At 41.6% G+C, this 26,505-nt stretch overlaps 2 protein-coding genes across 5 annotated transcripts in view; one reads left to right on the top strand and one right to left on the bottom strand.

The window, feature by feature from the left end:
- Positions 1-14,065, bottom strand: part of capn1 (calpain 1) — a 34,618-nt gene extending 20,553 nt beyond the window's left edge. Inside the window, exons 1-9 of one of the 4 annotated variants that reach the window (XM_077499623.1) lie at positions 13,936-14,062; positions 13,830-13,867; positions 12,901-13,249; positions 10,379-10,448; positions 9,988-10,106; positions 7,572-7,705; positions 3,582-3,750; positions 1,440-1,523; positions 1,102-1,187 (exon numbers count right to left, since the gene is read on the bottom strand). In XM_077499623.1, the coding sequence (XP_077355749.1) occupies positions 1,102-1,187; positions 1,440-1,523; positions 3,582-3,750; positions 7,572-7,705; positions 9,988-10,106; positions 10,379-10,448; positions 12,901-13,155 (917 nt within the window). In that variant the 5' untranslated portion in view covers positions 13,156-13,249; positions 13,830-13,867; positions 13,936-14,062. Of the gene's footprint in view, positions 1-1,101; positions 1,188-1,439; positions 1,524-3,581; positions 3,751-7,571; positions 7,706-9,987; positions 10,107-10,378; positions 10,449-12,900; positions 13,250-13,829 lie in introns of all 4 variants that reach the window. The other 3 variants (XR_013278976.1, XM_077499624.1, XM_077499622.1) reach the window with 3 other exon arrangements.
- A 361-nt stretch (positions 14,066-14,426) lies between these two features.
- Positions 14,427-26,379, top strand: sf3b2 (splicing factor 3b, subunit 2). The gene is made up of 21 exons (XM_077499629.1): positions 14,427-14,625; positions 14,911-14,957; positions 15,040-15,090; positions 15,299-15,502; positions 15,576-15,672; positions 15,742-15,842; positions 16,102-16,210; positions 16,299-16,393; positions 16,472-16,660; positions 17,620-17,742; positions 17,878-17,958; positions 18,548-18,775; positions 18,995-19,144; positions 20,783-20,872; positions 20,993-21,100; positions 23,730-23,837; positions 23,929-24,074; positions 24,548-24,649; positions 25,412-25,511; positions 25,604-25,792; positions 26,218-26,379. Exons 1-21 carry the CDS (start codon positions 14,493-14,495, stop codon positions 26,287-26,289), a joined length of 2,523 nt encoding a protein of 840 aa, XP_077355755.1. The 5' UTR covers positions 14,427-14,492; the 3' UTR covers positions 26,290-26,379.
- The last annotated feature ends 126 nt before the right edge of the window (positions 26,380-26,505 follow it).

Below are 26,505 nucleotides of genomic sequence, written 5' to 3'. Positions count from 1 at the left end.
GCCTTTGCTGTTGCTGGTCCCTCCCTTTGGAACGACCTACCACTAAATATTAGTCAGTCCCCCTTGTTATCCTCTTTTAAAAGACGTCTTAAAACACATCTGTATTCTTTGGCTTTTGGCGCAACATGAGACTTGTTCTTGGTGTTTTGTGTTGTGGATGAGTTTGATGTTTTGTTTCGTCTACTTATTTATGTATTTATTCATCTCTTTATTCACTACTTCTTATTTGTTCACTGATGTATAATGTATTTACTTGTAAAAAAAGAAAAAAAAAGAAAAAAAAAAGAAAACCTGTATTCGCACTTCAAAATGTTTGCTTCGTTCTTGTTTACTGCAAAACTGATGTTTATGTATACAGCAACGCCTGTTCTTAAAGCGCCTTATAAATAAAGTTGAGTTGAGTTTTAAGTGTCCCAAAGATGTATATGTTTTTTTATGCTAGAGCGTACAGATTTGATGCAGCCTCTCAACTGCAAATAACGGTTGAAGAAATGGTAGTTACACAACCGACCAGCAGGTGGCAGTAGAGTATAAGAGCTCAACCGGGGCCATGTTGAAAAAAAAGCTCAATTACTTACAATTCTAAATATATTTGTGAATAATGATGAAACTTAGCTATATTCTAATGCTAATTGCTGTAAAACGGAAACAGATAGAAATATACTTATTTTTCCTGATGAAAAAAGAGACTCTATTTCTTTTGATAGGTTCCATGGTTTTATAGCAATAGAACACAATATTCTGTGGGCCTTGCAAAATCAGTCAAAGTCCAGTAAAACAGCCAGGAGCGAATTGGATTGCTTCCGTGAAAATGGCAGGAGCCAATGTGTTAAACATATAGAAGGGCCAAAACATGCCTTGTGAAAATTAAGCTGTACTAAAAAAAAAACTAAAAAAAAACTAGCCACCAGAGGGTGCTAGAACTATACAAATGGAAACCAACCTGACTTTTTTTTTTTTTTTTTAACAGATGCGCTGCTTTTAATATTGTGACATGACGACAACGACATATTGTGGCAGTTTAATATCGCGGTATCACGATATCGTCAGTATCGTTACATCCCTAGTGTTTACATGCAACACGAGAAGCGTGTGTCTCACTTGTCGCTCCAAGCGCCGGTCCACTCCACTTCCCCCCACGGGTTCCGGATGCGGACCAACTTGGTCAGGTTCCCGCGATAGACCACCTACGGGACACGTTGGAGCGAGGTCACATCGGATGGAGACACGCACACCACAATGCATGTTTCTTTTGATCTTCCATTGTTTTAATTTCTTTATATGTTAGTGAATAGGAACAGCTTGTTAGCATATAAAAATGATAGAAATAATCGGGAGTAGGACAATATAAATGTGTACTTCTTCCTACTCCTTGAACATGTTGACATTTTTTTTTCTTCCTTTAAACGTTTATTTTTACTTCAACTTGTATTTTATACCTCGTCCAAGCCCGTGACGGAGTAGGCGTGTCCCTTGACAAGCTTCTTGAAAGTGACCGCTTCCATGTCTCGGGAGCTGGTGATCTGGTAACAAAAAAACAACAGAGGTGCCAGTATGTCAGAAGCAAGGTTAATTTAGTTCACTAAAACTAACAATAAAACTAAAATAAAAAAAGAAAAGAAAAACAATTTCAACAATTTCATTAACGAAATCAAATAAAAACGAAAAAGCTTTTTAAAAAATGAAAACAAACTGAAACCACCTTTTATGTTTACAAAACTAACTCCAACTAATAATAATTAAAGCAAAAGTATCCTTAATTTAATGCATGAGCCTTTGGGGATGATTTCAAATCTGATATGAAGTCGATTTATTTTGATAGGAACTGGAAAAAGGACGTTTGAAAGTGTCTCACACAGAAGTGACGTCATTGAGCAACAGCCAATAGAAAAGCACCTTCAGATGACATTGCTGCCATTAGTGTTTTTTTAAATATTATGCACAAGTAATATACATTTAAAAAAAACACACAAATAAAACTAATACTGAAACTAAAAAGAAACATTTATTAAGATATGTGAGGATAAAATACACCCTGTTATAAAATTACTCTCGAGAGCCTATGGAGGCGGTGTCCCGAAAACTGTGTCATCTCTGTATCGTTGTTTGATGGATTCTAAATTGGGGTCTACACTGTATGTAAAAACTAAATGGGAAAGAGAGCTGGGTGAGATGGTCTCAGAGGGAATGTGGCATGATGTGTGGAAAATACACAATTCGACAGTACAATCTCCTAAATGGAAAGAATTCAATTGGAAAAATTTAATGCGTTATTTTATCACACCCAACATTAAAAGTAAACAAACGAAAACCCAACAGACATGTTGGAGACAATGTGCATATACAGATCCAAATCATACACACATTTTCTGGGAATGGACCTATATCCAACCCTTTTGGGGGAACATTCACTCAGCTCTCTGTGATGCTTTGGGGTATCCTGTTCCAAAGTCTTGCTTGGTTTTGTACGTGGGATATTTGGAAGAGGCTGTGCACAAGGATGATCAATATTTTGTTAATAGACTCCTGATGGCTGGCAAAAAGGCCATTACAAAGAATTGGCTTAAGACTGAAGCGCCATCTTTTAAGCAATGGCTGATAATCGTGGATGACATACTGGACATGGACCGCCTTACATACAGACTGAGACTGTAGGAAAACCTCTTTTACAAGAATTGGGGGAAATGGCTGACATTCAGGGAAAAACTTATTTCGAATGGATCATAACATAATCTGACATGATCACAGGCTTGTTTCTGCTTTTGTTTTGCTTTTTTTTTTTTTTTTTTTTTTGTTTGAGGAGAATGTTATTCATGTTTAAAATGTTAAATAAAGATTGTTAAAAAAAAAAACATTTATTAAATTAACATTAACAAAATAAAATAAAAACGAACATGTGTTTTTAATAAACTATAAGAAACTACATTTTATGTTTACAAAACTAACTAAAAATAACTATAATTAAAGCAAAAATGTCCTTCATTTGAGTCTTTGGTAATTAATTTAATACATGAACCTTTGGGTATGATTGTAATGTGATTTTAAGTATATTTATTTCGATATTAATCAGAATAAAGAGGTTTGAAAGTGTCACACAGAAGTGACGTTATTGAGCAACAGCCAATAGAAAAGCACCAAACGATTATGTCGCTCCCATGCTGTTTTAATACACATTTTAAAAAAAAAGAAACCTAAAACTAATACTGAAACTAAACCAAAGCATTTATTAAATAACTAAAACAAATAAAAACTAACAGAATCACCTTGAAAACTAATTAAAACTAAGTGAATTTTAAAAAAAAACTCAAAACAAAATCAAAACTAACTCAAATGAAAAAAATTCCAAAACTACAGTATAATAATAACATGAAGTGTTAAGTGTGCGTGTGAATGGCTGAGCGAAAGGTTTTGCAGGTTGTCGCTTCATGAAGTTCAGTCGATGCACTTGCACTAGATGACAGGCAGCTCCGCCACATCCAATATGGCAGTCGAACTGACCTACAATATAGCAGCGCCGGGCGAACGGGCTGAAGGCAAGCAATGTCTACGTAACATATACACGCCGATATTTTTTTCCTCACGTCAATGGAGCAGCCGAGCAGCGAGCCCCTCTCGATGGCCCGGCCCATGATGCTGAAGAGGTCGGAGGGCGCCTTGCGCAGCTCGAACATTTCCGTCACGCCGCCTGTGAAGTCCTCGAAGCCTTCGGAAGTGCTGCCGCCCGATAGCGCCTCGTAGCAGCCGTTCAACCTGGGGGAAGGGCAGAATCCACACGTGACTATTTGGTGGCGCCCAGCTCAGACCAGTGATTATTTCGTCGATGCAAAATTGTCGTCATCATTTTCGTCACGAAAGTTTTTATATAACGATAAATATAACGATAACCAAAATTGACTGACAATTTTGTCAATGACTAAAACGAAAATGAAAACAACGCAGTGACGAAAATACACACAATCTAATCCAGTGTTCACTGCACTTTATTTAATGTTTAAACATTCATAATATTCACTGTGCAGCTGTAAGATTAATATTAAGCAATTATGCCCTTTTTTTTAATTATTTCGATGAAAACTAAGGTTATATTATTGTCAGTGCAATATGTTTCATTGAAACAAAATTAATAAAAGACACCGTTGTATTAAATGTGTCTTGTGTGTTCAACTACAGTTACAAATAGGTATAAAATAAATAGGTATGTGATCATTTTCTGTATAAAAGTTGAAATGTATGCTGAGGGAAAATATTGAATAAACGGTCAATTTAGTCGCCTAAAATTGCTCTTTTTTTCGTCGACTAAAATTGGATTAAAATTAAAATACAATCAGATGACCAAATACTTTAATTTTAGTCAAAAGTCTATAACTAAAATGAAATTAAAATTTGTTTGTACACAGGTATGTAACGATAACGGCAAACAGCGTGATATCGCGATATTAAAACGGCCACAATTAGGGGTGGGAACCTCTGGCTACCTCACGATACGATAAGCGATACAAAGGCTCACGATAACGATTATCTCCTGATATGACAATACCGCGATTATCGCTATATTGCTCACGTAATAAATCCTCAATAATCATATAATAATAATAATAATAATAATAATAATAAGCACAGTGATTGACTGGTTAGCACGTCCGCCTCCCAGTTCTGAGGACTCCGGTTCGAGTCCAGGCTCCGGGCTTCCTGGGTGGAGTTTGCATGTTCTCCCGTGCCTGCGTGGGTCTTCTCCGGGTACTCCGGTCTCCTCCCACATTCCAAAGACATGCATGGCAGGTTAATTGGGCGCGCCGAATTGTCCCTAGGTGTGCTTGTGAGTGTGGATGGTTGTTAGTCTCTGTGTGTCCTGTGACTGGCTGGCAACCAGTCCAAGGTGCTGCCTACTGCCCAGAGCCAGCTGAGATAGACTCCAGCACCCCCGTGACCCTTGTGAGGAATAAGCAGTTAAGAAAACGAATTGATGGATGGATAATAATAATAATATAAAGAATGAACAAAAATAAAATAATAATCAAATACATATTAATAAATAATATAAATAATAAATAAATATTATTAATAATAAAAGATAATAATAATTCAGTCTCTGTGTGCCCTGCGATTGGCTGGCAACCAGTTCAGGGTGTACCCCATCAACTGCCCGAAGCCAGCTGGGATAGGCTCCAGCACCCCCGCGACCCTTGTGAGGCGCAAGTGGTTAAGAAAATGGATGGATGGAATATTATAATAAAAAATAATATAAATACATAATATAATATCTAAATATATACAATAAAGATACAAATAAAATAACAATAATAAAAAAATAGAAATAAATAATATATATAGAATAATAATTAAAAAAACAAAAACAAAAAAAAAGCTCATGAGTCTTCTTTGCCTGAAGACTTGCGTCCATTTCCCTGCCACTCTTATGAGGCACTCCCCCTAGTGGCCCGCCAAGTAAGTGCTCAATAAGTCATGAATAATGGAGCTGTTATAGTGGCTGTATGTTAACTACAAATATCGCGATACTTGTGTAGAGGTATCGATAATCTATCTAAGTATCACGATTTATTGTGATAACGATATATCGTCAAATTCCAAGGCACAATATGTCGGCATCGTCATGTCACGATATTAAAAGCAGCACGTCTGTTCGTCTCAGGAGGGGAAAGCAGTGCACCATTAACACTGTGTATAGTGGCGATAGGGTGCTGCTGACCTCGACTCGGGACGTCGTGAAGCGGTGGGGGGAATACTTCGAAGACCTCCTCAATTCCTTTGAGGAAGCAGAGTCTGGGGACTCTGAGGTGGGCTCTCCTATCTCTGGGGTCGAAGTCACTGAGGTGGTTGGAAAACTCCTCGGTGGCAGGGCCCCGGGGGTGGATGAGATCCGCCCGGAGTTCCTAAAGACTCTGGATGTTGTGGGGCTGTCGTGGTTGACACGCCTCTACAACATCGCATGGACATCGGGGACAGTGCTTCTGGATTGGCAGACCGGGGTGGTGGTCCCCCTTTTTAAGAAGGGGGACTGGAGGGTGTGTTCCAACTACAGAGGGATCACACTCCTCAGCCTCCCTGGTAAGGTCTATTCAGGGGTGCTGGAGAGGAGGGTCCGTCGGGAAGTCGAATCTCGGATTCAGGAGGAGCAGTGTGGTTTTCGTCCTGGCCGTGGAACAGTGGACCAGCTCTACACCCTCCGCAGGATCCTCGAGGGTGCGTGGGAGTTCGCTCAACCAGTCCACTTGTTTTTTGTAGATTTGGAGAAGGCGTTCGACCGTGTCCCTCGGGGAGTCCTGTGGGGGGTGCTTCGGGAGTATGGGGTACCGAAACCCCTGATACGGGCTGTTCGGTCCCTGTACAACCGTTGCCAGAGTTTGGTACGCATTTCCGGCAGTAAGTCGGATTCGTTTCCAGTGAGGGTTGGACTCCGCCAAGGTTGCCCTTTGTCACCGATTCTGTTCATAACTTTTATGGACAGGATTTCTAGGCGCAGCCGAGGCGTTGAGGGGGTCCGGTTTGCTGGCCTCAGCATTGCATCTCTGCTCTTTGCAGATGATGTGATGCTGTTGGCTTCATCAAGCCGTGATCTCCAACTCTCACTGGAGCGGTTCGCAGCAGAGTGTGAAGCGGTTGGGATGAAGATCAGCACCTCCAAATCCGAGACCATGGTCCTCAGTCGGAAAAGGGTGGTGTGTCCTCTCCGGGTCGGGGATGAGATCCTGCTTCAAGTGGAGGAGTTCAAGTTTCTTGGAGTCTTGTTCACGAGTGAGAGTAGGATGGAGCGAGAGATCGACAGGCGGATCGGTGCAACGTCTGCAGTGATGCGGACTCTGTATCGGTCCATCGTGGTGAAGAGAGAGCTGAGCCAAAAGGCGATGCTCTCGATTTACCGGTCGATCTACGTTCCGACCCTCACCTATGGTCACGAGCTGTGGGTCGTGACCGAAAGAACGAGATCCCGGATACAAGCGGCCGAAATGAGTTTCCTCCGCAGGGTGTCCGGGCTCGCCCTTAGAGATAGGGTGAGAAGCTCGGTCATCCGGGAGGGACTCAGTCGAGCCGCTGCTCCTCCGCGTTGAGAGGAGCCAGCTGAAGTGGCTCGGGCATCTGGTTCGGATGCCTCCTGGACGCCTCCCTGGGGAGGTGTTCCGGGCATGTCTCACCGGCGGGAGGCCCCAGGGAAGACCCAGGACACGCTGGAGAGACTATGTGTCCCGGCTGGACTGGGAACGCCTTGGGATCCCGCCGGAGGAGCTGGTTGAAGTGGCTGGGGAGAGGGAGGTCTGGGTTTCCCTCCTAAAGCTGCTGCCCCCGCGACCCGACCTCGGATAAACGGAAGAAGATGGATAGATGGATGGATGGACGTCTGTTCAAAAAGTCAGGTTGATTTCCATTTGTGCAATACTAGCACCCTCTGGTGGCTATTTTTTTTCTTTAATGCAGTTTAATTTTCACAAGGCATGTTTTGGTTTCGCCAACCTCCCCACAATATCGTGAAAATTCTCGTATGGTGACCTTCGTATTGTGTATGTTATGACGATGTCAGGATATGGTTCCATCCCTCGACTCGACGCCGGGCTTACTTGGCGTAGGCCTTCTCAATCAGCGCGCTCCAGAACTCGCCGCCTTCCGCCGAGTGGACGAAGAGCAGCTTGCCGTCCTTGACGGGCAGACGGTCGTCAATCACCACCTCCACCCACTCACCGAACTGCCAGAACTGTGAACACGGGACGCTGAGTGAGGCCCTCGTCAATCACCATAGCAAAACAAGACAAGAATGCTTTAGACTCATATGAACTTTAAGCGAACTGCTTTCTTCAGATGAACTATACCAGGGAGTGTGGCTGTGTTTAAATGATTTATACCGTCTGGGGCAAAAGCGAAAATGAGAACTTTCATTGCTAATGGATAATCACATGCTTATTTGCAACACACTTACATCCAAGCAGACAGATATGTTATGTTATTTTTAGATAATGGAGCGGTGCAGTATTGCGCTTTTCCCACCCCTTAGTAATACAACGCTATTTTTTGTAACCGGAAAGGAAATAATCCCCAATAAAAGAGACAATTGCCAGGGCATCTTTGACAGCTTGTACCTGGCAACTGTGCTCTCCTCGCTACGAGTAAAAACGAATAAGTCTTGTCTTCTCATCCTTGTGTTGTCATTCTTATATGTTTTGGTGTGTAAACCTGACATAATTTCCTATAGATCGAAGGGATGTAACGATAACGGCAATATTGTGATATCGCTCTATTCAAACTGTCACGATATATCGTCGTCATCATATTACCTCTGTTGAAGTAAGGTTGGACTTCCATTTGTGCAGTTCTAGCACCCTCTGGTGGCTAATTTTTTATTTTTATTTATTTTTTACTACAGTTTAATTTTCACAAGGCATGTTTTGGCCCTTCTAGGTTTTAAAATCCACTCTAATGGTCAGATGAAGAGGAACGAAACAAGCTTGTGAAGCGAGTCAATATGTGGAGGAACTAAATGTGTGCGTGCATTAGCACAATACTGATTTTTTAAATTTATTTTTATTATAATTATTTGTATTTATTTGTTTTTTGATTGATTCACAAAAGCACAATATTGATTTTTTTTTTATATGAGATCTTCTTTTTTTTGGCTTTCTTTTTTTTAACAATATTGTGACCGTTTTCTCCCCACAATATTGCGAAAATTATCGTATCGTGACCTTGACCTCGTGATTTATATCATATCGTGATGCTTGGATAATTGTTACATCCCTAAAAGATCGGTGATCATAGTTTGTCATGCCACCCCCCACAGTAAGAAGAAAACATTTTGTGCGCCCGCCAAATTGCCGCTGCGACTATAAATAGCATCATTTGGCTATAAAACTGTTCGAAGTAAATCGCTGCAAAGGAGCTAATGCTCTTTGTGCACTCTCTAACAATGACAGCGCCACTGCAACCTACTGTAGTGGATGTGCAATTACACGTTAAAAAGGAGGTTGCATGTAGTGTTCATTTTGTTAACGAAAACTAAGTAAAAATATTTTCATTATCACACTTTTTTCATTGGACGAAAACTAGACTAAACTCCATTAATCAACAATAAGTGGGACTAAATCAGTCTGCATTTTCGACGACTAACGAAGACGAGATCAAAATTTAGCTCACTTAATAAAGTCTTGACAAAAATCTTTTAGTTCACAAACAAAGAGACAAAAATGATGATTTTTGTAAAATCCTGTCCCTGCTAATCTCTTGCGAATGCAACGTAACATGAATGCTAACTAATGCTAGCTAACTTACTAGCTTGTAGCTGTTAATTGCATGTGAAGCTGTTTTATATCAAAATGATGGACAGAAAATTTGATGTGAAGTAGTTTTAGATTAGAGGGAAATGTTCAATATTATCTACTGATGACAAAAAAGTGCAAAAGGGTGAAAAATGACTGTCCTGGCTAAAACTAGACTAAAATGTTTCTGTCGAATAAAATTGTTTTTTTTTTGTACTAAAATAATGACTAAAATGATTACCTTATAGTCGACTAAATGGTGAATAAATAAAAATGGGAAGAAGTTGACTACCTATGATAAAAATGAACAAGTGTTATTGAAATTGGATGAAAACTGAGACTAAATTTACCCCCCACCCCCACCCCACTCCGGTATCGCCTGTGCCTTATTTGAGAAGGACTTGAATAGATGCAAAAGATGGCATCCAACTGCGACTACTTTTCCAATTGACTAAATAAAGCTCCTCCCCTTTGGCACCAAGTTGCCAACAAATGGCTTGAATATTAGACATGATTTTGGCCCGAGGACAAAAACAGCGATTAACAAATCTGCGAATCGTAAACATGAGAGGGAACACTTTCCTCCTCTTTTCCTGATCTTTTGGTCAATGAAAAACGCTTATGACTTCATAAATCTGTCATCCCTGCAATGAAATAATTCCTATGGCAATACATGGGAATTATGTTGAATGGATGTTGTGACAATTATGACCACATAAGGATTTACCTGGAAGTGGAAGATTCCGGCATATCCCTGCTCAAAGCTCTGTCCATGTGGGACCACTCGATGCAGGAGGTTGTCGTTTAAGGTCAGCGAGGCGATGGCCGCCAGCAGCCAGCAGTCCCCTGCGCGTACACATAGTCACCATTTGAGCATTTATAAAATATCCAAGTCAAATTGCGTTACTCGTGAGGACAATGAGTGTACGTGTACACAGACCTTGAGTTCGATATCAAAATAAATGCTCAAACGCCCTAGGCTAAATGCAAGTGTACTTTCCACCCCCTAGTGGTAAGATAATGCAAATGTGTATGTACTGCATGCACCCGTTGAGCATGGGTGGGGCATTTCAGTTTGTGTGTGAATTCTCAACATGACATGCAAATTCCCCACTCACCCAGAGCTCCCTGGCAGATGTCGGTTCGGGTCGCTCCGTCCACAATGAAAGCGGGACGCTTGCACAACTCCTGCAAACACACACGCACACACACCCCCACACACACACACTCCTGTCATTGCCATGAAAAAAAAAATCTCTTTCCCAACTTTTTATGAGTCACGACAGATAAGAACACCCAACAAAAACGTCAAACAATAGCACAGTGGTTGGGAACCACTAATGCAGATATAGCACAAATTAGTTGAGATAAAAGGTCACTCGTGTCAATGGTAACATGCTAACTAAGCATAAGCATGCTAAGCTAACTTAACATTAACATACTGAGCAAACTTAGCATTAGTATTCTAACTTACCATTAGCATTAGCATGCCAACTTAGCATTAGCATGCTAACTTAACCTTAACATGCTAACTTAGTATTAGCATTAACATGCTAACTTAGCATTAGCATGCTAAGCTAACTTAGCATTAGCAAGCTAGCTTAACATTAGCATGCTAACTTCACATTAGCATTAGAATTTAACTTAACATTAGCATTAGCATGCGAACTTAGAATTAGCATTAGCATTTAACATAACATTAGCTTTAACATGTTAACTTAATATTAGAATTAGCATGCTAACTTAACATTAGCATTAGCATGCTAACTTAGCATTGGCAAGCTAACTTAACATTAGCATGCTCACTTAACATTAGCATTAGTATACTAACTTAACATTAACATTAGCATGCTAACTTAGCATTAACATTTGCATGCTAACTTAGCATTACCATGAGCTAACATTAACATTAGCGTGCTAACTTTGCATTAGCATGCTACCTTAAGCAAGCTAACTTAGCATTAGCATGCTAAATAAACATAAGCATTAGCATGATAACTTAGCATTAGCATTTGCATGCTAACTTAACATTAGTGCTAGCATGCTAACTTGAGCATTAGCATGCTAATCTGGTTTGTCAGTTAATAAAAATCTAACTGCTTCATGTCGAGCGACTGAACAAACGGAGGTGTGTCTAGCCTCACAAATTTTCACCTGCTGGATGAGGAAACACCCTTGGAAACCTCAGCATCAAGCTAGCATGTGAGTGCCTGCTGCTTTTATATTTATAAATAGATTCTATATTTTATAAGATCTATTTCTGACAGTGCTGCATGCTAGCGCCTGTGTGGGTGCTGACTTGAAACGCAGCTAAAAAAGGAGAGCGCCTATTCGTGTCATTGCGCACGCTTGACTTCACGTTTACATATTAGTGCAGACGTGTGCGCGAAGTACAATCACGGCCGCAGCGGAGCATGCATGTCACGCTAACATGCAATGCGAAGAGCACGCTACTGTTGTATTTAGGAACATGTGAGGGAAGGCACATGAGAAACTGACTTCGTTGTGTGTAACTTAGAACAGTGAGAAATTACTGAATTAAATACGCATGTTTTTAAAGATATAAATACTCTTTTCAGTACATTTGTTAAGTACTGTTCAGTTCACTCTTAAGTATAACACAGTTATGTTTGTTTAAAACTGTTTTCAAACATCTATGTAGGTCCATTTTTTAACTTTTGTGCAATACATTTTAAAGCTAGAACAGTGTAGAAAGTGTTAATTTTGTCTGACATTTTTAAATTTAGTCTTAGTTTTAGTCCAATTTCAGTCACGCATGTTAGGTTTTTGTTTTTATCACAGTTAGTCAACCTCACCTCATTTTTATTTAGTCCATTTTTAGTCGACTATAAATCGAGCATTTTAGTCCAAGAAAACTTAATTTTATTCGTCTAGGTTCAGTCAACAAAAACTGTCCCAAATTTAGTCTAGTTTTAGTCTGAACAACCATTTTACCCCCGTATTTTTTTTGTCAGCAGATTATATTGAATCTTTTTGGACCTAAAATATTTCACGTAAAATGTTCTAATCTTTTTTATGAATAACAACTTGACACACAATAACAGTGGCTACTATGGCTCCATGCTATGAGCTAGTAAGTTAGCCAGTATTAGTTAGCAGTCTCTTTAACATTATTATTGGAATGTTATAACTGTTGGATTAATGGTAAATTATAACTATAATTTACTTTTTTTTTTTCTTTTTTTTTTTAAACCTTTCACCATGAATCCACCTCCTGTCCAATGTGTTTGTGCTTTGATGTCAGTGTCACAGATGTGGCATCATAGCAGATACAAGATTTGACAAAATCATATTTTCATCTCATTTTTGTCCATGAACTAAAATGTCCATAGATTTTCATCCAATTTTTATTAAGCGAAGGACATTTATGTCTTGTCTTCGTTAGTCGATGAAAATGCATCCTGATTTAGTCCCACTTATTGTCTATTAATGAGGGTTTTAGGCGAGGCTCGTCTAGTTTTAATCCGGTGAAAAATGTGTGTTGACAAAATTATTTTTGTTTGATTTTTGTTGACAAAATTAACATTACTTGGTGTATCAAGTTTGAGGACCACACAGTAATTCCCAATTAGTGTCTTCGAACACTCCGGAGGTCGTGCGCAGCTTTGCTGAGACTCACCGTGGGCCTCATCCAGCGCACGCCATGCGTCTTGGACGACCTCGGCCCGAGCTCATTGAAGCCCAGGGAGGAGGCGGCGCAGGGGAACAGGCTGTCTTCAAAGAGCTTCCCGCTCCGGAGGCATTGCGCCCGCAAACTCTCGAAGTCCTGACCCAGGAACTTGACGGCGTTGTCGTTCTGGCCCAGACCTTCCTGCCGGTCCCTCTGACTCCGCAGCTGCACCGCCACACCCGTGGCACATATGGGCTCCACCATGTTTGGGCGCGTGTGTTGGGTGTGATGTGAAAGTGTTGTCAGGTTCTGATGTGGATCATGAACAGGTCAGGATCTTTGGAATGGTACGCCACTTCTGGAAATAAACAAGAGAAGACGATTCAGAAAAAGATCATCAGTCAGGGATTTGTGACTATTGGGGTCAGAAACAAATTTCCTGCATGACAACAGCTGTCAATCACATGCAAAGTTCCTGAGCTTGTGCGCCAAACAACACCCAAGCTTATCACTACTAGCCACGCATGCCGCCCTGCATGACTATGCAAACAATGAAGGCTTCCTGTTTCATCATCACACATATACACACAATCAAACGTAATATTCTGTATTATATTACACCGATGACGAGTACATAAACAGAGAGCATGTCAACACAGCTTCAGAGATAAAAGGTCAGAGGTCAAGTCTGGCTACTGGTGGTGGGCGTGGCTCTGCATCCGGCTGTCAAAAGGCTATGGGGGGGACACGCAATAGCAGCTGTACTCGGACATGGTCACGTGACGACGTTACCCACCCACCCAACCCTCCTGCTACTTGACATTTGTTCCGTTGGAAAAAAAAAAAAAAAGTTCTGGGAAGGCTGCGGAAGTGTTGGAACTTGGAAGTAAAAGAAATGTTTGTAAGTGAAAGGAGTGCGGAACTGGAACGTGTGTTACCTGCGCGCGTGCACGTCTCCCCTCGTTCCTTTGCGACGCTGAAGACAAGAACGAAGACAGACGAGGAGCACACACACCCTTCTACCTTGTTTTTCTTCTTCCTTACCTTCTTCCTCCTCCCTTTTTCAGCCCTTTTTCTTCTTTTGCCTTCTTCTCCCCTCTTGTTCCGTCCGCCTCTGCCTTCTGCCGCTGCCGTGCTCGTACGGGTCGATGGCGTGCGCATGCGCATGCGCGGGAGGGAGGGGATGGTTTTTTTGTTGTTTTGTTTTTGTTTTTGAGTTTGATAGCTCACTGCCGAAACCAGTTCAATATATAAACAGACACGCGTACACGCATATATATATATACAGTATACTGCATGTTTACAGAAAATTCATACACAATAATTACATGGTAATAATATGTAATAACAATGGCTAAACAAAAGGAAGAAAATGGTTTTCAAATGCAATACAAAAAAAACATGGAGGATAAAACATGCATTGTCGACACAAATATGTCACAATAAATCGACGTACACAGCGAAGACTACAGGCACAGTCTTAGGACTACATTTCCCACAGGTCAGTGCGCCTAATGCATTCCCGTCATGCATTGCACCACACTGAAGCTTCTTTCCCCGACACACGCTCCGCCATTGTTGCATCCATTTGAAAGTTCAACATGGCCTCCTCCGACGCGCCATCGGGAGCTGATGCTCACCAGCCCGATTTGGGGAGTGCTATCGCGGCTTTGAATTCTTGGAGCCACCCGGAACTCCAAGCCAAGCTGGCGGAACTGGGCGCGCCTGTGATGGGTAAGAAAAATTTTGGGGGGGAAAAATCACCTGTGTGTAGCTGAATGTTGCTATGCTAACGATTATAGCTATCTTGTAGCCTCTTTCGCTGTTATGTTAACCAAGCAAACTTCTGACCTCATTTACAGTTTATTGTACATTTCTTAATCACCAAACATCCGTAATTTAAGTAGTGTACTCATTTAGCTCCGTGTAGTTACTTATTATTATGAGCATAGCATCGCATAGAGTGAGCTAGTTTTGTCGCGTTCTGAATTTGATGGTGTCTTATTTTTTGCTGCGTAGGTCCAAGAGAGGAGTTGATTGACAGATTGAAAAATTACATGATCCAGGTAAACTCTAAGAAGAATCCGTCGGCTGCTAGCTTATCATATGTGTGTGCTCATTTGTTTTTGCACCCTTTACCCTCTGTAGACGGGAATCCTGTTTGGAAAACCACATGATGACAATGGAGTGGGCGCTCAGGTATTATTTTTCACCTTCTTCCTCATCATCATCATCGTCATCATTTTCATTTATTTCAGGCAATAGTGTACAGTTGAACACAGCAGCAACAATTCATACTGTAGTTTCATAATATGAACAGAAAGTAATAAATACATAAATAAATGAATGTTTCCATCCAAGCTTTTTTTTTTTTTGGTTGTTCAATATCATGTGACCTCCACACCAGATGCCTCCCGGGATGGGGGGAATGCTGCACGCGCCGATGAGCATGATGCACATGCCCATGGAGGGCTCCGGCATGCCACCTCCGGGCCTGTCGCAAGACGACCAGCTGAAGATGGCTCAGCAGAGGGCGGCTATGGTGATGCAGCAGGAGGAGCATGATTCCCGTGTCATGGAGGACCAGGACTTGCTGGAGCAGCAAAACAGGGTAAAAGGGAGGAGACACAAACGTGAATGAAGAGCTGCCCACGTGATGTCACGTCACTTGTTTGCAATCTCAGGCCGCCATGCTGCTGGAGCAGGAACGCCACCAGGACATGGTTCAGATGCAACAGGGTTCGGTGGGCAGAACAATGGCCCCTGTCACCGCAGTCCAAAGTATGTATGTGAGCTTCTTCACTTAGAAAAACCCTTTGGTCTCTCACGGCCTACTTGTGTGTCCTTCAGTTACTTTGGACCCTCACGGTGCACTGCCACCGGGCATCGCCATGCTGGCTGCCCAGCGACATCGATTGCCACCGCCGCCCCCGGGCGAGGACAACAGGGAGGTGAGGAACCTGCAATAAGCAACTGAGGAAAATAATGTTGCGCAACAATTTGATTGGGGGATGTCGTGTTAATTTTGTCTTCCATTTTTAAATTTAGTCTGTTTCAGTCCAACTTGTTAGTTTTTATCACAGTTAGTCAACTTCATCTAATTTTTATTGAGTCCATTTTTAGTCGGACTCTAAATCGAGCATTTTAGAAATGACTTTTTGTCTAGTTTTTGTTGACAAAATTAACACTTACGGTGATGTTCCGTTGAAGGCCTGGCAGGGTGATGAAATCATTATTGGGGGCCCCAAGATCCCTCAGGCCCTAGAGAAAATCCTGCAGCTGAAGGAGATCCGACAGGAGCAGCACGTGGACCCTGCAGGTTGATATCCTGTTAGCCGCTTAACAACAAAGAGCTCTCTCTTTGACAGGATTCTTGCTGACGACCGTCCTGTGTTTTCCACCCGCAGAAGCAGCAGATGTTGACGCGCGCACAGACGGCAGCAATTCTGCGCTCGGCGCGCTGGAGGCGGGAGACGACGACAGCCGCATGTCCAAGAAGGATGTGAGTCTTCCTACTTTTTTTAGGAGGTCAGTATCGTCGCTTGGCCGAGCTGGTAATTTGAGCCCCCCCCCCCGTCAGAAAAACCGCCGGCGCAGGAACCGCAAAAAGAAGAGCAAACGTGCTCAGGAGAAGAAGGAGCAGGGCAAGGGAAAGGAGGCCAGCAACGCCAAGGAGGAGCCAGAAGTGGAGATCGAGTATGTCGCAGAGGAGCCGGACATCTACGACTCCAGCTACATCATCTTCAAGCGCATCTTTGAGGCCTTCAAGGTGAGTCCAAAGATTAGTCTCTTCTTTCATCAGGGGAAAAAAAAAAAGTGTTTTTCTATCTGTTTCCGTTTTTCAGCAATTAGCATTAGAATATAGCTAAGTTTCAACATTATTCACAAATATTCTTAGAATTGTGAGGAAACAGCTTGTTTTCAACTTGGCCCTGGTTGATCTCTTATACTCTGCTGCCACCAGCTGGCCGTTTTTGTAATTACTATTTTTTTCACCTGTTCTCTGCAGTTGGGAGGCTGCATCAAAGCCTTCTGTATGCGCTAGTATAAAAAAAACAAACGTATAAATACGTCTTTGGGACACTTGATGCATTTAAAATAAAACATATTTATACGTTTTTGAGAGCAAATGAGTTAATCTGCTAATTTAAAAACAGTATCTTTGCCGTTCTTGAATACATTCAGAATACATTCATCATACATCAGATGTATTTCCACAGTGACACAAATGCTGAATGTATCCAAAACTTGCTCTTAATTGCCTTTCTGGTTGTTATACACTGTGGATTTCTGAACATGTTATATACTGTCTTCCCATCCCCACTTGTTGCTGATGGTAAGACGCAAAAGATTTTGCTGTAAAAGCAATATTATGCTCAGAATCTTCTGCAGCACGGACAAATGTGAGAAGCTGCCATTGTTGGGCATAAATGTTGGTGGGTTGTGTGAGAAACACGTCATCTCAGGAAGGGTGCATACTGTTTTGGATGGGGTCAAACCTCGTTTTGTGATCGAATGGTGCAAGGTCATCATTCTGAGTGACTCCTGACACTAACAGCATGTTACTCTTTTATGAGAAAGGAAGAATATATTGCGTTTAAATGGCAAAATACTGTCTGATCATGGTTATTTTAAAAAGGGCTAATATCAACCAATTAAAACTGCCTGACTGATTAATCGGTCGCGCTCTAGACAAAGGAACATAATGAACAATGATTTGATTCACAGCTTACTGACGATTTGAAGAAGGAGAAGGAGAAAGAGCCCGAAAAGGCAGAAAAGCAGGAAATTGGCTTCCTGAGGAAGAAAGGCTTCGAGTTGGAGAGAAAAGACAGCGATGACAGCGACGAGGTTGGACCGTTCTCCTTTTCATGTTCACACGTCTGTTTGGTTCCAGAATGTAAAAATGGCTGCGTTCAGATTGGAATCACTCCCCAATAATACACTTTGTTTGTTGTTGTTTTTTTGGGGTCCCAAACCCAACAGGATGTCCGCCCAGATGTTCCCAAGTTGTCCAAGAAGAAGTTGAGGAGGATGAATCGTCTCACGGTGGCCGAGCTCAAGCAGGTAAGCCGCGCCAGCGTGCCCTCAGCCGGAGTCGAGTCGATGACTGCGACCCGTGTTCTGCCCTGTGAGGTTTACCTGTTTGACATCTATTAAACACAACACAACACAAAAAGGAGAGAAGACACTCTCTCTCTTGCAAGGAGAGAGAGTAGAGGAACTGAAGATACAATTCACTTCTGCACTCTCTGAAGAGTCCTTTTCTCACCCTCTCTTTTTATTTGGCTTCCATGTGGCCACGCCCCTAGTCACATGGGTGTTCTAACCCTAAAAATGTAAATGCAAGGCATAGTTGGAACACGTGTACTTGTTTGTCTATGTGTTGTGCATGTGAGTGGAAGATTGCTGAGTACATGTGGTCAAGTTTGCAATCATTACTTAATAGAAAACAGGCGGCCTCAGCAGACTGGCTCGAACCATTCTGCTGCCTTAGATGTTGTGGTTCTTCAGCTTCATGAGCAAAGCATTCTTCATTGCAAGCAGAAACAATTATTCACTGCAAGCAGAAGCAATTCTTTGCAAGCAGAAGCAGTTCTTCATTGCAGCAAATGTCTGATAACTTATTTACAATTATTCCGACACGCTCACCCAGTTGGTAGAGCGTCCGGACGTCGTGGAAATGCACGATGTGACGGCTCAGGAGCCCAAGCTGCTGGTACACCTAAAGGCCACTCGGAACACGGTGCCGGTTCCTCGCCACTGGTGCTTCAAGCGCAAGTACCTCCAGGGCAAGAGGGGAATCGAGAAGCCGCCGTTCCAACTCCCGGAATTCATCCGAAGGACTGGCATCCAGGAGATGAGGGAGGCCCTGCAGGAGAAGGTGGGTTGGGCTCGACCGCGCCGTTGCAGGCTTTTATGAATTTGGGGGATCAGTTGTGCGTTCCATTTTCAGTTGGCAATTGAAAATGAATCAGTTGAGTTGACGTTATCCTCCTGTCCCATATCCTCCTTCTGAATAACAAATGTCATTTCTTCCTTTCTTTTTGAAAATAAACAGAATGAATGAATGATACACGTTACTTTTTATTGTGTCGTGCAGGAGGATGCCAAAACCATGAAGACCAAAATGAGGGAGAAAGTTCGTCCCAAGATGGGCAAGATTGACATCGACTATCAAAAACTTCACGACGCCTTCTTCAAGTGGCAGATCAAACCCAAGCTGACCATCCACGGAGACCTTTACTATGAGGCACGGTGTATTATAGTTTGGGAATTTTTAATTTTAGTTTGTTTTGATTTTGTTATGTTTTATAAATTAAGTTAGTTTTAATTAGTTTTCAGGGTGGTTCTGTTAGTTTTTATTAGTTTGTTATTTAATACATGCTTAGTTATAGTTCAGTTTTAGTTTTTTTGTTTTTGTTTTTTTGTTTTTTAAACGTGTATTACTTGTATGCAATATTTAAAAGGAATGCTGTTTTTTAATATCGAAATAAATCGGCTTCAAATCACATTTAAAATCATCCCCAAAGCCTCGTGCATTAAATTAATTGCAAAGACAAAAATGAATTACATTTTTGCTAGAATTATAGTTAGTTGTTGTTAGGTTTTTATTTTTTCATTTTGAGTTTTGTTTATAAATTTAGTTAGTTTTAATTAGTCTTCAGCAATGTTCCCTCTAATTTTCTGTGTGACTGTGCATTCACGCAAACTTCTTGAGCATTCCGTGGATTACGGTGAGCGACATCCACGGATCTATATACAGACTCTCAATGCCACTTATATCACCACAGCGAGAAGTGAAGCCACCGGCAGACATCTTACATTGCCACCCACTAAGCCGACCAAACTTGAAAATATTCGTTTTCCTGCAGCGTTTTCATATTAATTTACTGTCTCCATAGTGAAATGTCGCCATGCGTGGCGTATGGTTGTACCAATAAGACTGCAAGAAGCGCTACATGCACATTTCACTGTTCTGAAATTAATGCATATATACATTTTCTCTTATAAACTATATCTGTGAGGGCTATTCAAAGACCATGAACAATGAAATGAACGCAAAGGCCATCAGTATAAAATTAGCCGTGAAATGTAAACCTAACTGAGTCCATTTTATATACAGTAAGCTCTTGACAACATCAGACATTCACATGGCAGCCAAACCAGTATTATACCTGTCCAAAACCTGAGATCATAAATTACATGATGTATGCAAACAGTAAATACAGCTGCAGGTTAGCATTTTTTTTTAATGCGCAGCAAGGCATTTGCTGTGCGCTGTGGTGGTGAGAGTACTGCGCAATTGCGGACTCGCGCAGTTTAGAGGGGACATTGGTCTTCAGTGTGGATCTGTTAGTTTCTATTAGGCACAGTTATATAATAAATGCTTCATTTTAGTTAGTTTCAGTATTAGTTTTTTTTTAATTTTTTTATTTTTTTTATTTTTTAATTGTGTATTACTTGTGCGCAATATTTAAAAAAAACATCATGGGAGCAACGTCATCTGAAGGTGCTTTTCTATTGGCTGCTGCTAGATGACGTCACTCCTGTGTGACACACTTTCAAACGTCCTTATTCTGGTTAATATTAAAATAAATCTACTTAAACTCACATTAAAAATCATCCCCAAAGGCTCATGCATTCAATTAATTAGTAAAGACTAAAACAAAGGACATTTTTGCTATCATTATAGTTCGTTTTGTAAACATAAAATGTAGTTTTCAGTTAGTTTTCGTTTTTTTTTTTGAAGCATTTTTGTTTTTATTTTATTTTAATGAAATTATTTTTTTAATTTTAGATTTAGTTAAATAAAATAACCTTTATACGAAATAATGACATCGCCCCCCCCCCCGTCAATGTCGTTGCCTGTGCTTGCCGTACATTTAAGGGTAAAGAGTTTGAGACTCGCCTGAAGGAGAAGAAGCCCGGCGACCTTTCCGAGGAGCTGCGCATCGCATTGGGAATGCCGGTCGGCCCTGTGAGTTTTCTGCCCCCGTGGGTCGAACTCCCTGTGGCAATGTTGAGCGTCTATCAATTGGTGTGCATTTGTCTCTTTTTTTTTTTTTTTTTTTTTTTTTTCTTTTTTTTTCTCCCCCAGAACTCCCACAAGGTTCCGCCCCCCTGGCTCATCGCCATGCAGAGGTATGGCCCCCCTCCGTCATACCCCAACCTCAAGATCCCGGGACTCAACTCGCCCATCCCCGAGGTATTCAAGTGGCATGACCAGAGGTGGCAAAAAATACTCGCACTCTGCAGTGATATGAATAACCCAAATTTTGAGGCGAGCTGTTAATCGGCTGATTTCACGCTTCACAACAAGCAGCAGATAGACTCCCAGTTAGGGGTGGGAATCTCTGACATGAGGCCGATTCGATATGTATCTCGATACACAAGTTGCGATTCGATTGAAAAACGATTATCTTTCAGAACAGAACGGTTCGATTAAGTTTGGGAACGATAAAATTTTCGATTCGATACGACTAATTTCAATATTCAAAACTTATAGTGACATTTGTTGCTTGTAAACATTAATCTTAAAACACCACAAATTTTTACAGTATCTACAAATGTGTAAAAAAAGAACAACAACAATGTCTTCTATATTTTTATATATTGAATCATTTATTTAAATGGACCGGAACAAAGGGCTGGGCGATATGACTGAAAAATGTATCAGTTTAAATATTTATTAGTTGTTATTGACAGTTATAATTGTTTTTTGTTTTTTAATTCAAAATCAGGATCAGGAAAACAAAAGGCTGATAATTCAATTTGAAATATAAATATTTAACCTTTAAAAAGACACCAACACAATTAAACAGAATATGTCCACATTGTGAAGTATTTCAGAAACATAAATTTAAGACATGACATAAACCTACCGTCCAGCCAAAAGAAATATGAAGCCACCTTATGGAACAATAAATCTATCAAACACATTTTAACAACTTAATATATCCAAAAATATTTACAAAAGTGCATTTCCCTTTTTATTAAAATTTTTTGTTTTTAACAATTTTTGTTTTTCTTTGCCATCACATTCATTTTTGGTTAATGTATGACATATTTTTTGTTTTTTTTAATCTGAGACACGATGATGACCACGGAATCACGACTGTTTGTTTTGTTTTTTGGGCTGTCGTTCATTTTGAGTTTGATGACGTAATTGCGGGCACGTCTCAGTTCCCTGCTGCTCATGCTAGTTGTGTACATTGACAGGGAGCCACAAACTGAGAAATGAGATACTTGCAGTGTGCGTTTAGCTTAGCTGGTGTGTTGGCTGTGGGACATACCTGTGTCGTTTGAATCCATGCATTGGATCGTCACGGGAGTTATTCTTTTTGGCTCGCGCGCAGTACCAACGCCGGCCCGGGACATACAAGTGCACCGAGAGGACTCGATAGCCATGGGAAATACCGAGATGTACGGCACCGGCTTCTGCTTGTCTCCACTGTTGCATGTTGTCACTCGTTGTGCGCGCGCGCGCCGTGTCGCGAGCACGGCGTTGACGGTAGGCTCCCCCCCAAGGTGCGTAACGTCTTTGCATTATGTTTACAACATCCGGGGAATGAAGCGTCTCTGAGTGCTACTTTGCTAGCTCTCTGTAAACGCGGAAGTAGCTTGAATAGTGCTGCTACTGAAATGTAAACAAAACAAGTAGAGCACGGTGCAGAACTCTTGCTATTGTTATGAAAACCATAAAGCCTCACTCGCAACCGATTCACAGCAACGCGATATCCGGTCCACAGCTTTACAAGCAATGTATCTAAGGATTCCCGGCGGATTTTGTATCGGTTGACAAGTCTGCTACCGATACGGCCGTTTAGCTCCCCTTGACGACCGATGGTTCGGTCGAATCGGTTTTTTGTCCCACCCCTACTCCCAGTTGAGGGTTACTTTCAAACTAAATATAAAATGAAAGTAAATGTTAATGTTTTGATATCTTGACACGAAATAGTGCTTGCACTTGGAGGAAAAATAAAAATAAACTCGCCAGTGTTGGCTCATGTCTTCAAAACGTGTCGCTATAGCTAAATATAACTGAAAAAGGAACCTTTATTTATTTATTTATTTTTAATAGATCAGACAGGTAATTTTTGAACACGAGAAGCTGTCCGACGCCACCCCCCCGACCCCCTCGCCAAGATCAAACAATTCTAGAGAATCTGAACCACAGGGAATATTTTACTTCTCCAAACATTTTGCATCATCATTCTTATGAGTCACATTCTGCCATCCTTCCATCCTGTTGTCCCATTTTTTAAATAATTATTTTGTATTTATTTGATCATTTGTGTTTTTATTTATTAATTTATATTTATTTATTTATTATTTTATCATTACTGTTATTATTTTCAGGATTAATATAGAATTTGTTGTCAAATGCATGGCGCAAGAGTTCGAAACACTAAAATTAAAGTGACACTTGACCCAATGAACAATGTAAATATTTTGTCCAGAATTTGAATTGAATTTGATTACGTCATTATTTTTCATGTACAATTAATACCTTTTAAATTTCATTTTTCTACCTGACTGATGATGACATCACCTGTGGTGACCGATCAAGGCTCACCTATTTTTTGGGTTTGGTCAGTAAACTGAGCCATGATTGGACATAAGCTACGTACTTCCTCAGCACAGGTGATGTCATCATCAGTCGACAGCAAGTGGAAAAAATTACTTTTTAAAGCTATTGTACATGCAAAATAATGAAGTTACCACATTAATGATGGACAAAATATGAACTTTTTACTGCTGAAAATGGCTCAACGAGTCAAGTATCCCTTTCAGTCCAGATACCCGAGCCTCCTCTTCCTTCTCGTTTCCTTCAGAACTGCACGTTCGGTTACCACGCCGGCGGCTGGGGGAAGCCCCCCGTGGACGAGATGGGCAAGCCGCTTTACGGCGACGTGTTTGGGACCAACTCGGCTGACTTTCAGGTGAGCAGCTGGCGCGGCCGCCACCTCCTCCGGTGCGAAGGGCTCTCCTCCGAGACGTGCGCTCAAACTGGTGCCGGCTTGATGTGAGCAGTCCAAAGCGGAGGAGGAGGAAGTGGACCGCACGCCGTGGGGAGAGCTGGAGCCTTCCGATGAGGAGTCTTCCGAGGAAGAAGAGGAGGAGGAGGAGAGCGACGAGGAGAAACCGGACGAGACGGGATTCTTCACGCCAGCGGACAGGTAGAAAGCGACGAGGTGGCATTATTACATGACGTTCACGTGAGACAAATCTCACAGGGGACAATGTCACAAATATTAGACAATACAGTGTTCCCTCGTTTTCCGCTGGGGTTAAGTTCCAAAAAATACCCGCAATAAATGAAATCCGCGAAGTAGTTAGCTTTATATTTTACAACTCTTATAAATGTTTTAAGGCTCTAAAATTCCCGACCGCACAATTTATACACTTTTCTCATTGAGGCATTTTCATGTTCTCACATTTCTCTCTTGTTCAAACATTGACAATGTTCAAACCTTCATAAATTTTATAAAATGGGTATATTACTGTAAAAAAATATGCAAAATTGCACTTAAAAAAAAATCTGCGATACAGCGAGACCGCGAAAAGTGAACCGCGTTATAGCGAGGGAAGACTGTAATACCATGGTAATTGTGAGGTGTAGGGAATAAATAATGATTTTTTTTTTTTCCAGCGGGCTTATCACGCCAGGAGGCTTCTCATCCGTCCCCGCCGGCATGGAGACCCCTGAACTCATCGAGCTGAGAAAGAAAAAGATTGAGGAGGCAATGGATGGGTGAGATGTTCCGTCTCGCGCTGTCTCTCACTCTCACACTCTCTCAATTTCGCTTTCCCTCTTGCTCTCTCACTCTCACTCTCACACTTTCTTTCCTACTCTCTCTATTTCACACTCACTCACTCACTCTGCCACTCTGTCTCTCTCTCACTCACCCTCTGTCACTCTCACACATCTCCCACACACTCACTCTCTCTCACATTCACTCTTACACTCTCTCCCTCGCACTTTCTCTCACTCACTAACTCACTCTGTCACTCTCACTCTCTCACTCACTAACTCACTCTGTCACTCTCACTCACCCACTCACTCACACTCTCTCTCACTTTCTCACTCACTCACTCTCATTCCCTCACTCTCTCATTCTCACTCTCTCATTCTCACTCTCACACACACTCACTCTCTCTCACATTCACTCTTACACTCTCTCTCTCCCTCGCACTCTCTCACTCACTAACTCACTCACTCACCCTCTCTCACTCTCTCACTCATTCCCTCACTCTCTCATTCTCACTCTCTCACACACACTCGCTCACTTGCTCGCTCTATCACTCACACTCATTCTGTCACTCTCAGAAAGTCACTCACTTTCTCACTATCGCACTCAGACTCACTCACACACTCAAACTCACGCTCTCTTACTCTCACATTCTCTCTTGCACTCTCGCTCTCTCTCGCATTCTCTCTCGCGCTCTCCCTCCCTCTTTCTCACTCTCTCACTCACTCACTCACTCACTCTTGAACTTATTCTTCTCCTTCCAGCAACGAGACGCCACAGTTGTTTACCGTCCTTCCAGAGAGACGAACGGGCCCAGTGGGCGCCGCCATGATGGCCTCCACGCACATCTACGACATGTCAGCGGTGAGTGACGAGCACACGCACAGACTTTCTACTTATTTTCTTAGTTTGCGCCGGGAGGTTTTTTACGGGTGAGTTTGTGCCGCCTCCCCCAGGCCATGGCGGGGCGCAAGGCCGGCATCGGTGATACACACGGCGTGGAGGTGGCGCTGGCGCCCGACGAGTTGGAGCTGGACCCGATGGCGATGACGCAGAAGTATGAGGAGCACGTGCGCGAGCAGCAGGCTCAGGTGGAGAAGGAGGACTTCAGCGACATGGTGGCTGAGCACGCCGCCAAACAGAAGGTACCCAGTGACATCAGGACGATGATGATGATCATAGATTTTTTTTATTTTTTTTTATTTTTTTTAAGAACATGCAATACAAATAAAATAAAGTGTACATTATAGCCTTCCATTACCGCCGGACCAAAAAAAGAGAAGTTAATACTTAATTTGATTTTTTTTTTTTTTTTACATTTGATTGATTGATTTTGATTTGATTTGATTTGACATTTCACTTTTCACGACAGTAACTTAAATTATCCATCAAGTAATGTGCATATTTTAAAATATGCATCATTTAAAAAAAAAAATACCTACATCACACAGTCATTTCTTTTTCCCTGTCTTCCACAACTGAAGATATATCGGTCCTCCCTGTACTAACTTGTGGCCTATATTTTAATGATGACAATGTCATGCCTCACAATTACCTTGTGACCCCCCAGCAAAAGAAGAGGAAGGCTCAACCACAGGACACGCGAGGCGGTGCCAAGAAATACAAAGAGTTCAAGTTCTAGACAAGAAGACATTTTATTTACTTTTTACCTTCATTATTGTGAGAACCCTGTTATGGTTATTTTTTTTGTAAATAAATTTCATTCAATCAACCAATGCTGTTTTTTTTTTTTTTTTTTTAAATACATTTTTATTTTTATTAAGTGTTCAATCTGAGGCCACTCAGGCGCATCATGTGGTTCACATACAAATGCAGACACACGCATACAATGTTATGT

This window comes from Festucalex cinctus, chromosome 16 (assembly GCF_051991245.1).
Source record: "Festucalex cinctus isolate MCC-2025b chromosome 16, RoL_Fcin_1.0, whole genome shotgun sequence".
Classification (NCBI taxonomy): domain Eukaryota; kingdom Metazoa; phylum Chordata; class Actinopteri; order Syngnathiformes; family Syngnathidae; genus Festucalex; species Festucalex cinctus.
Note: the sequence above shows the minus strand (reverse complement) of the source record. Positions and strands in the feature narration are given on the sequence as shown.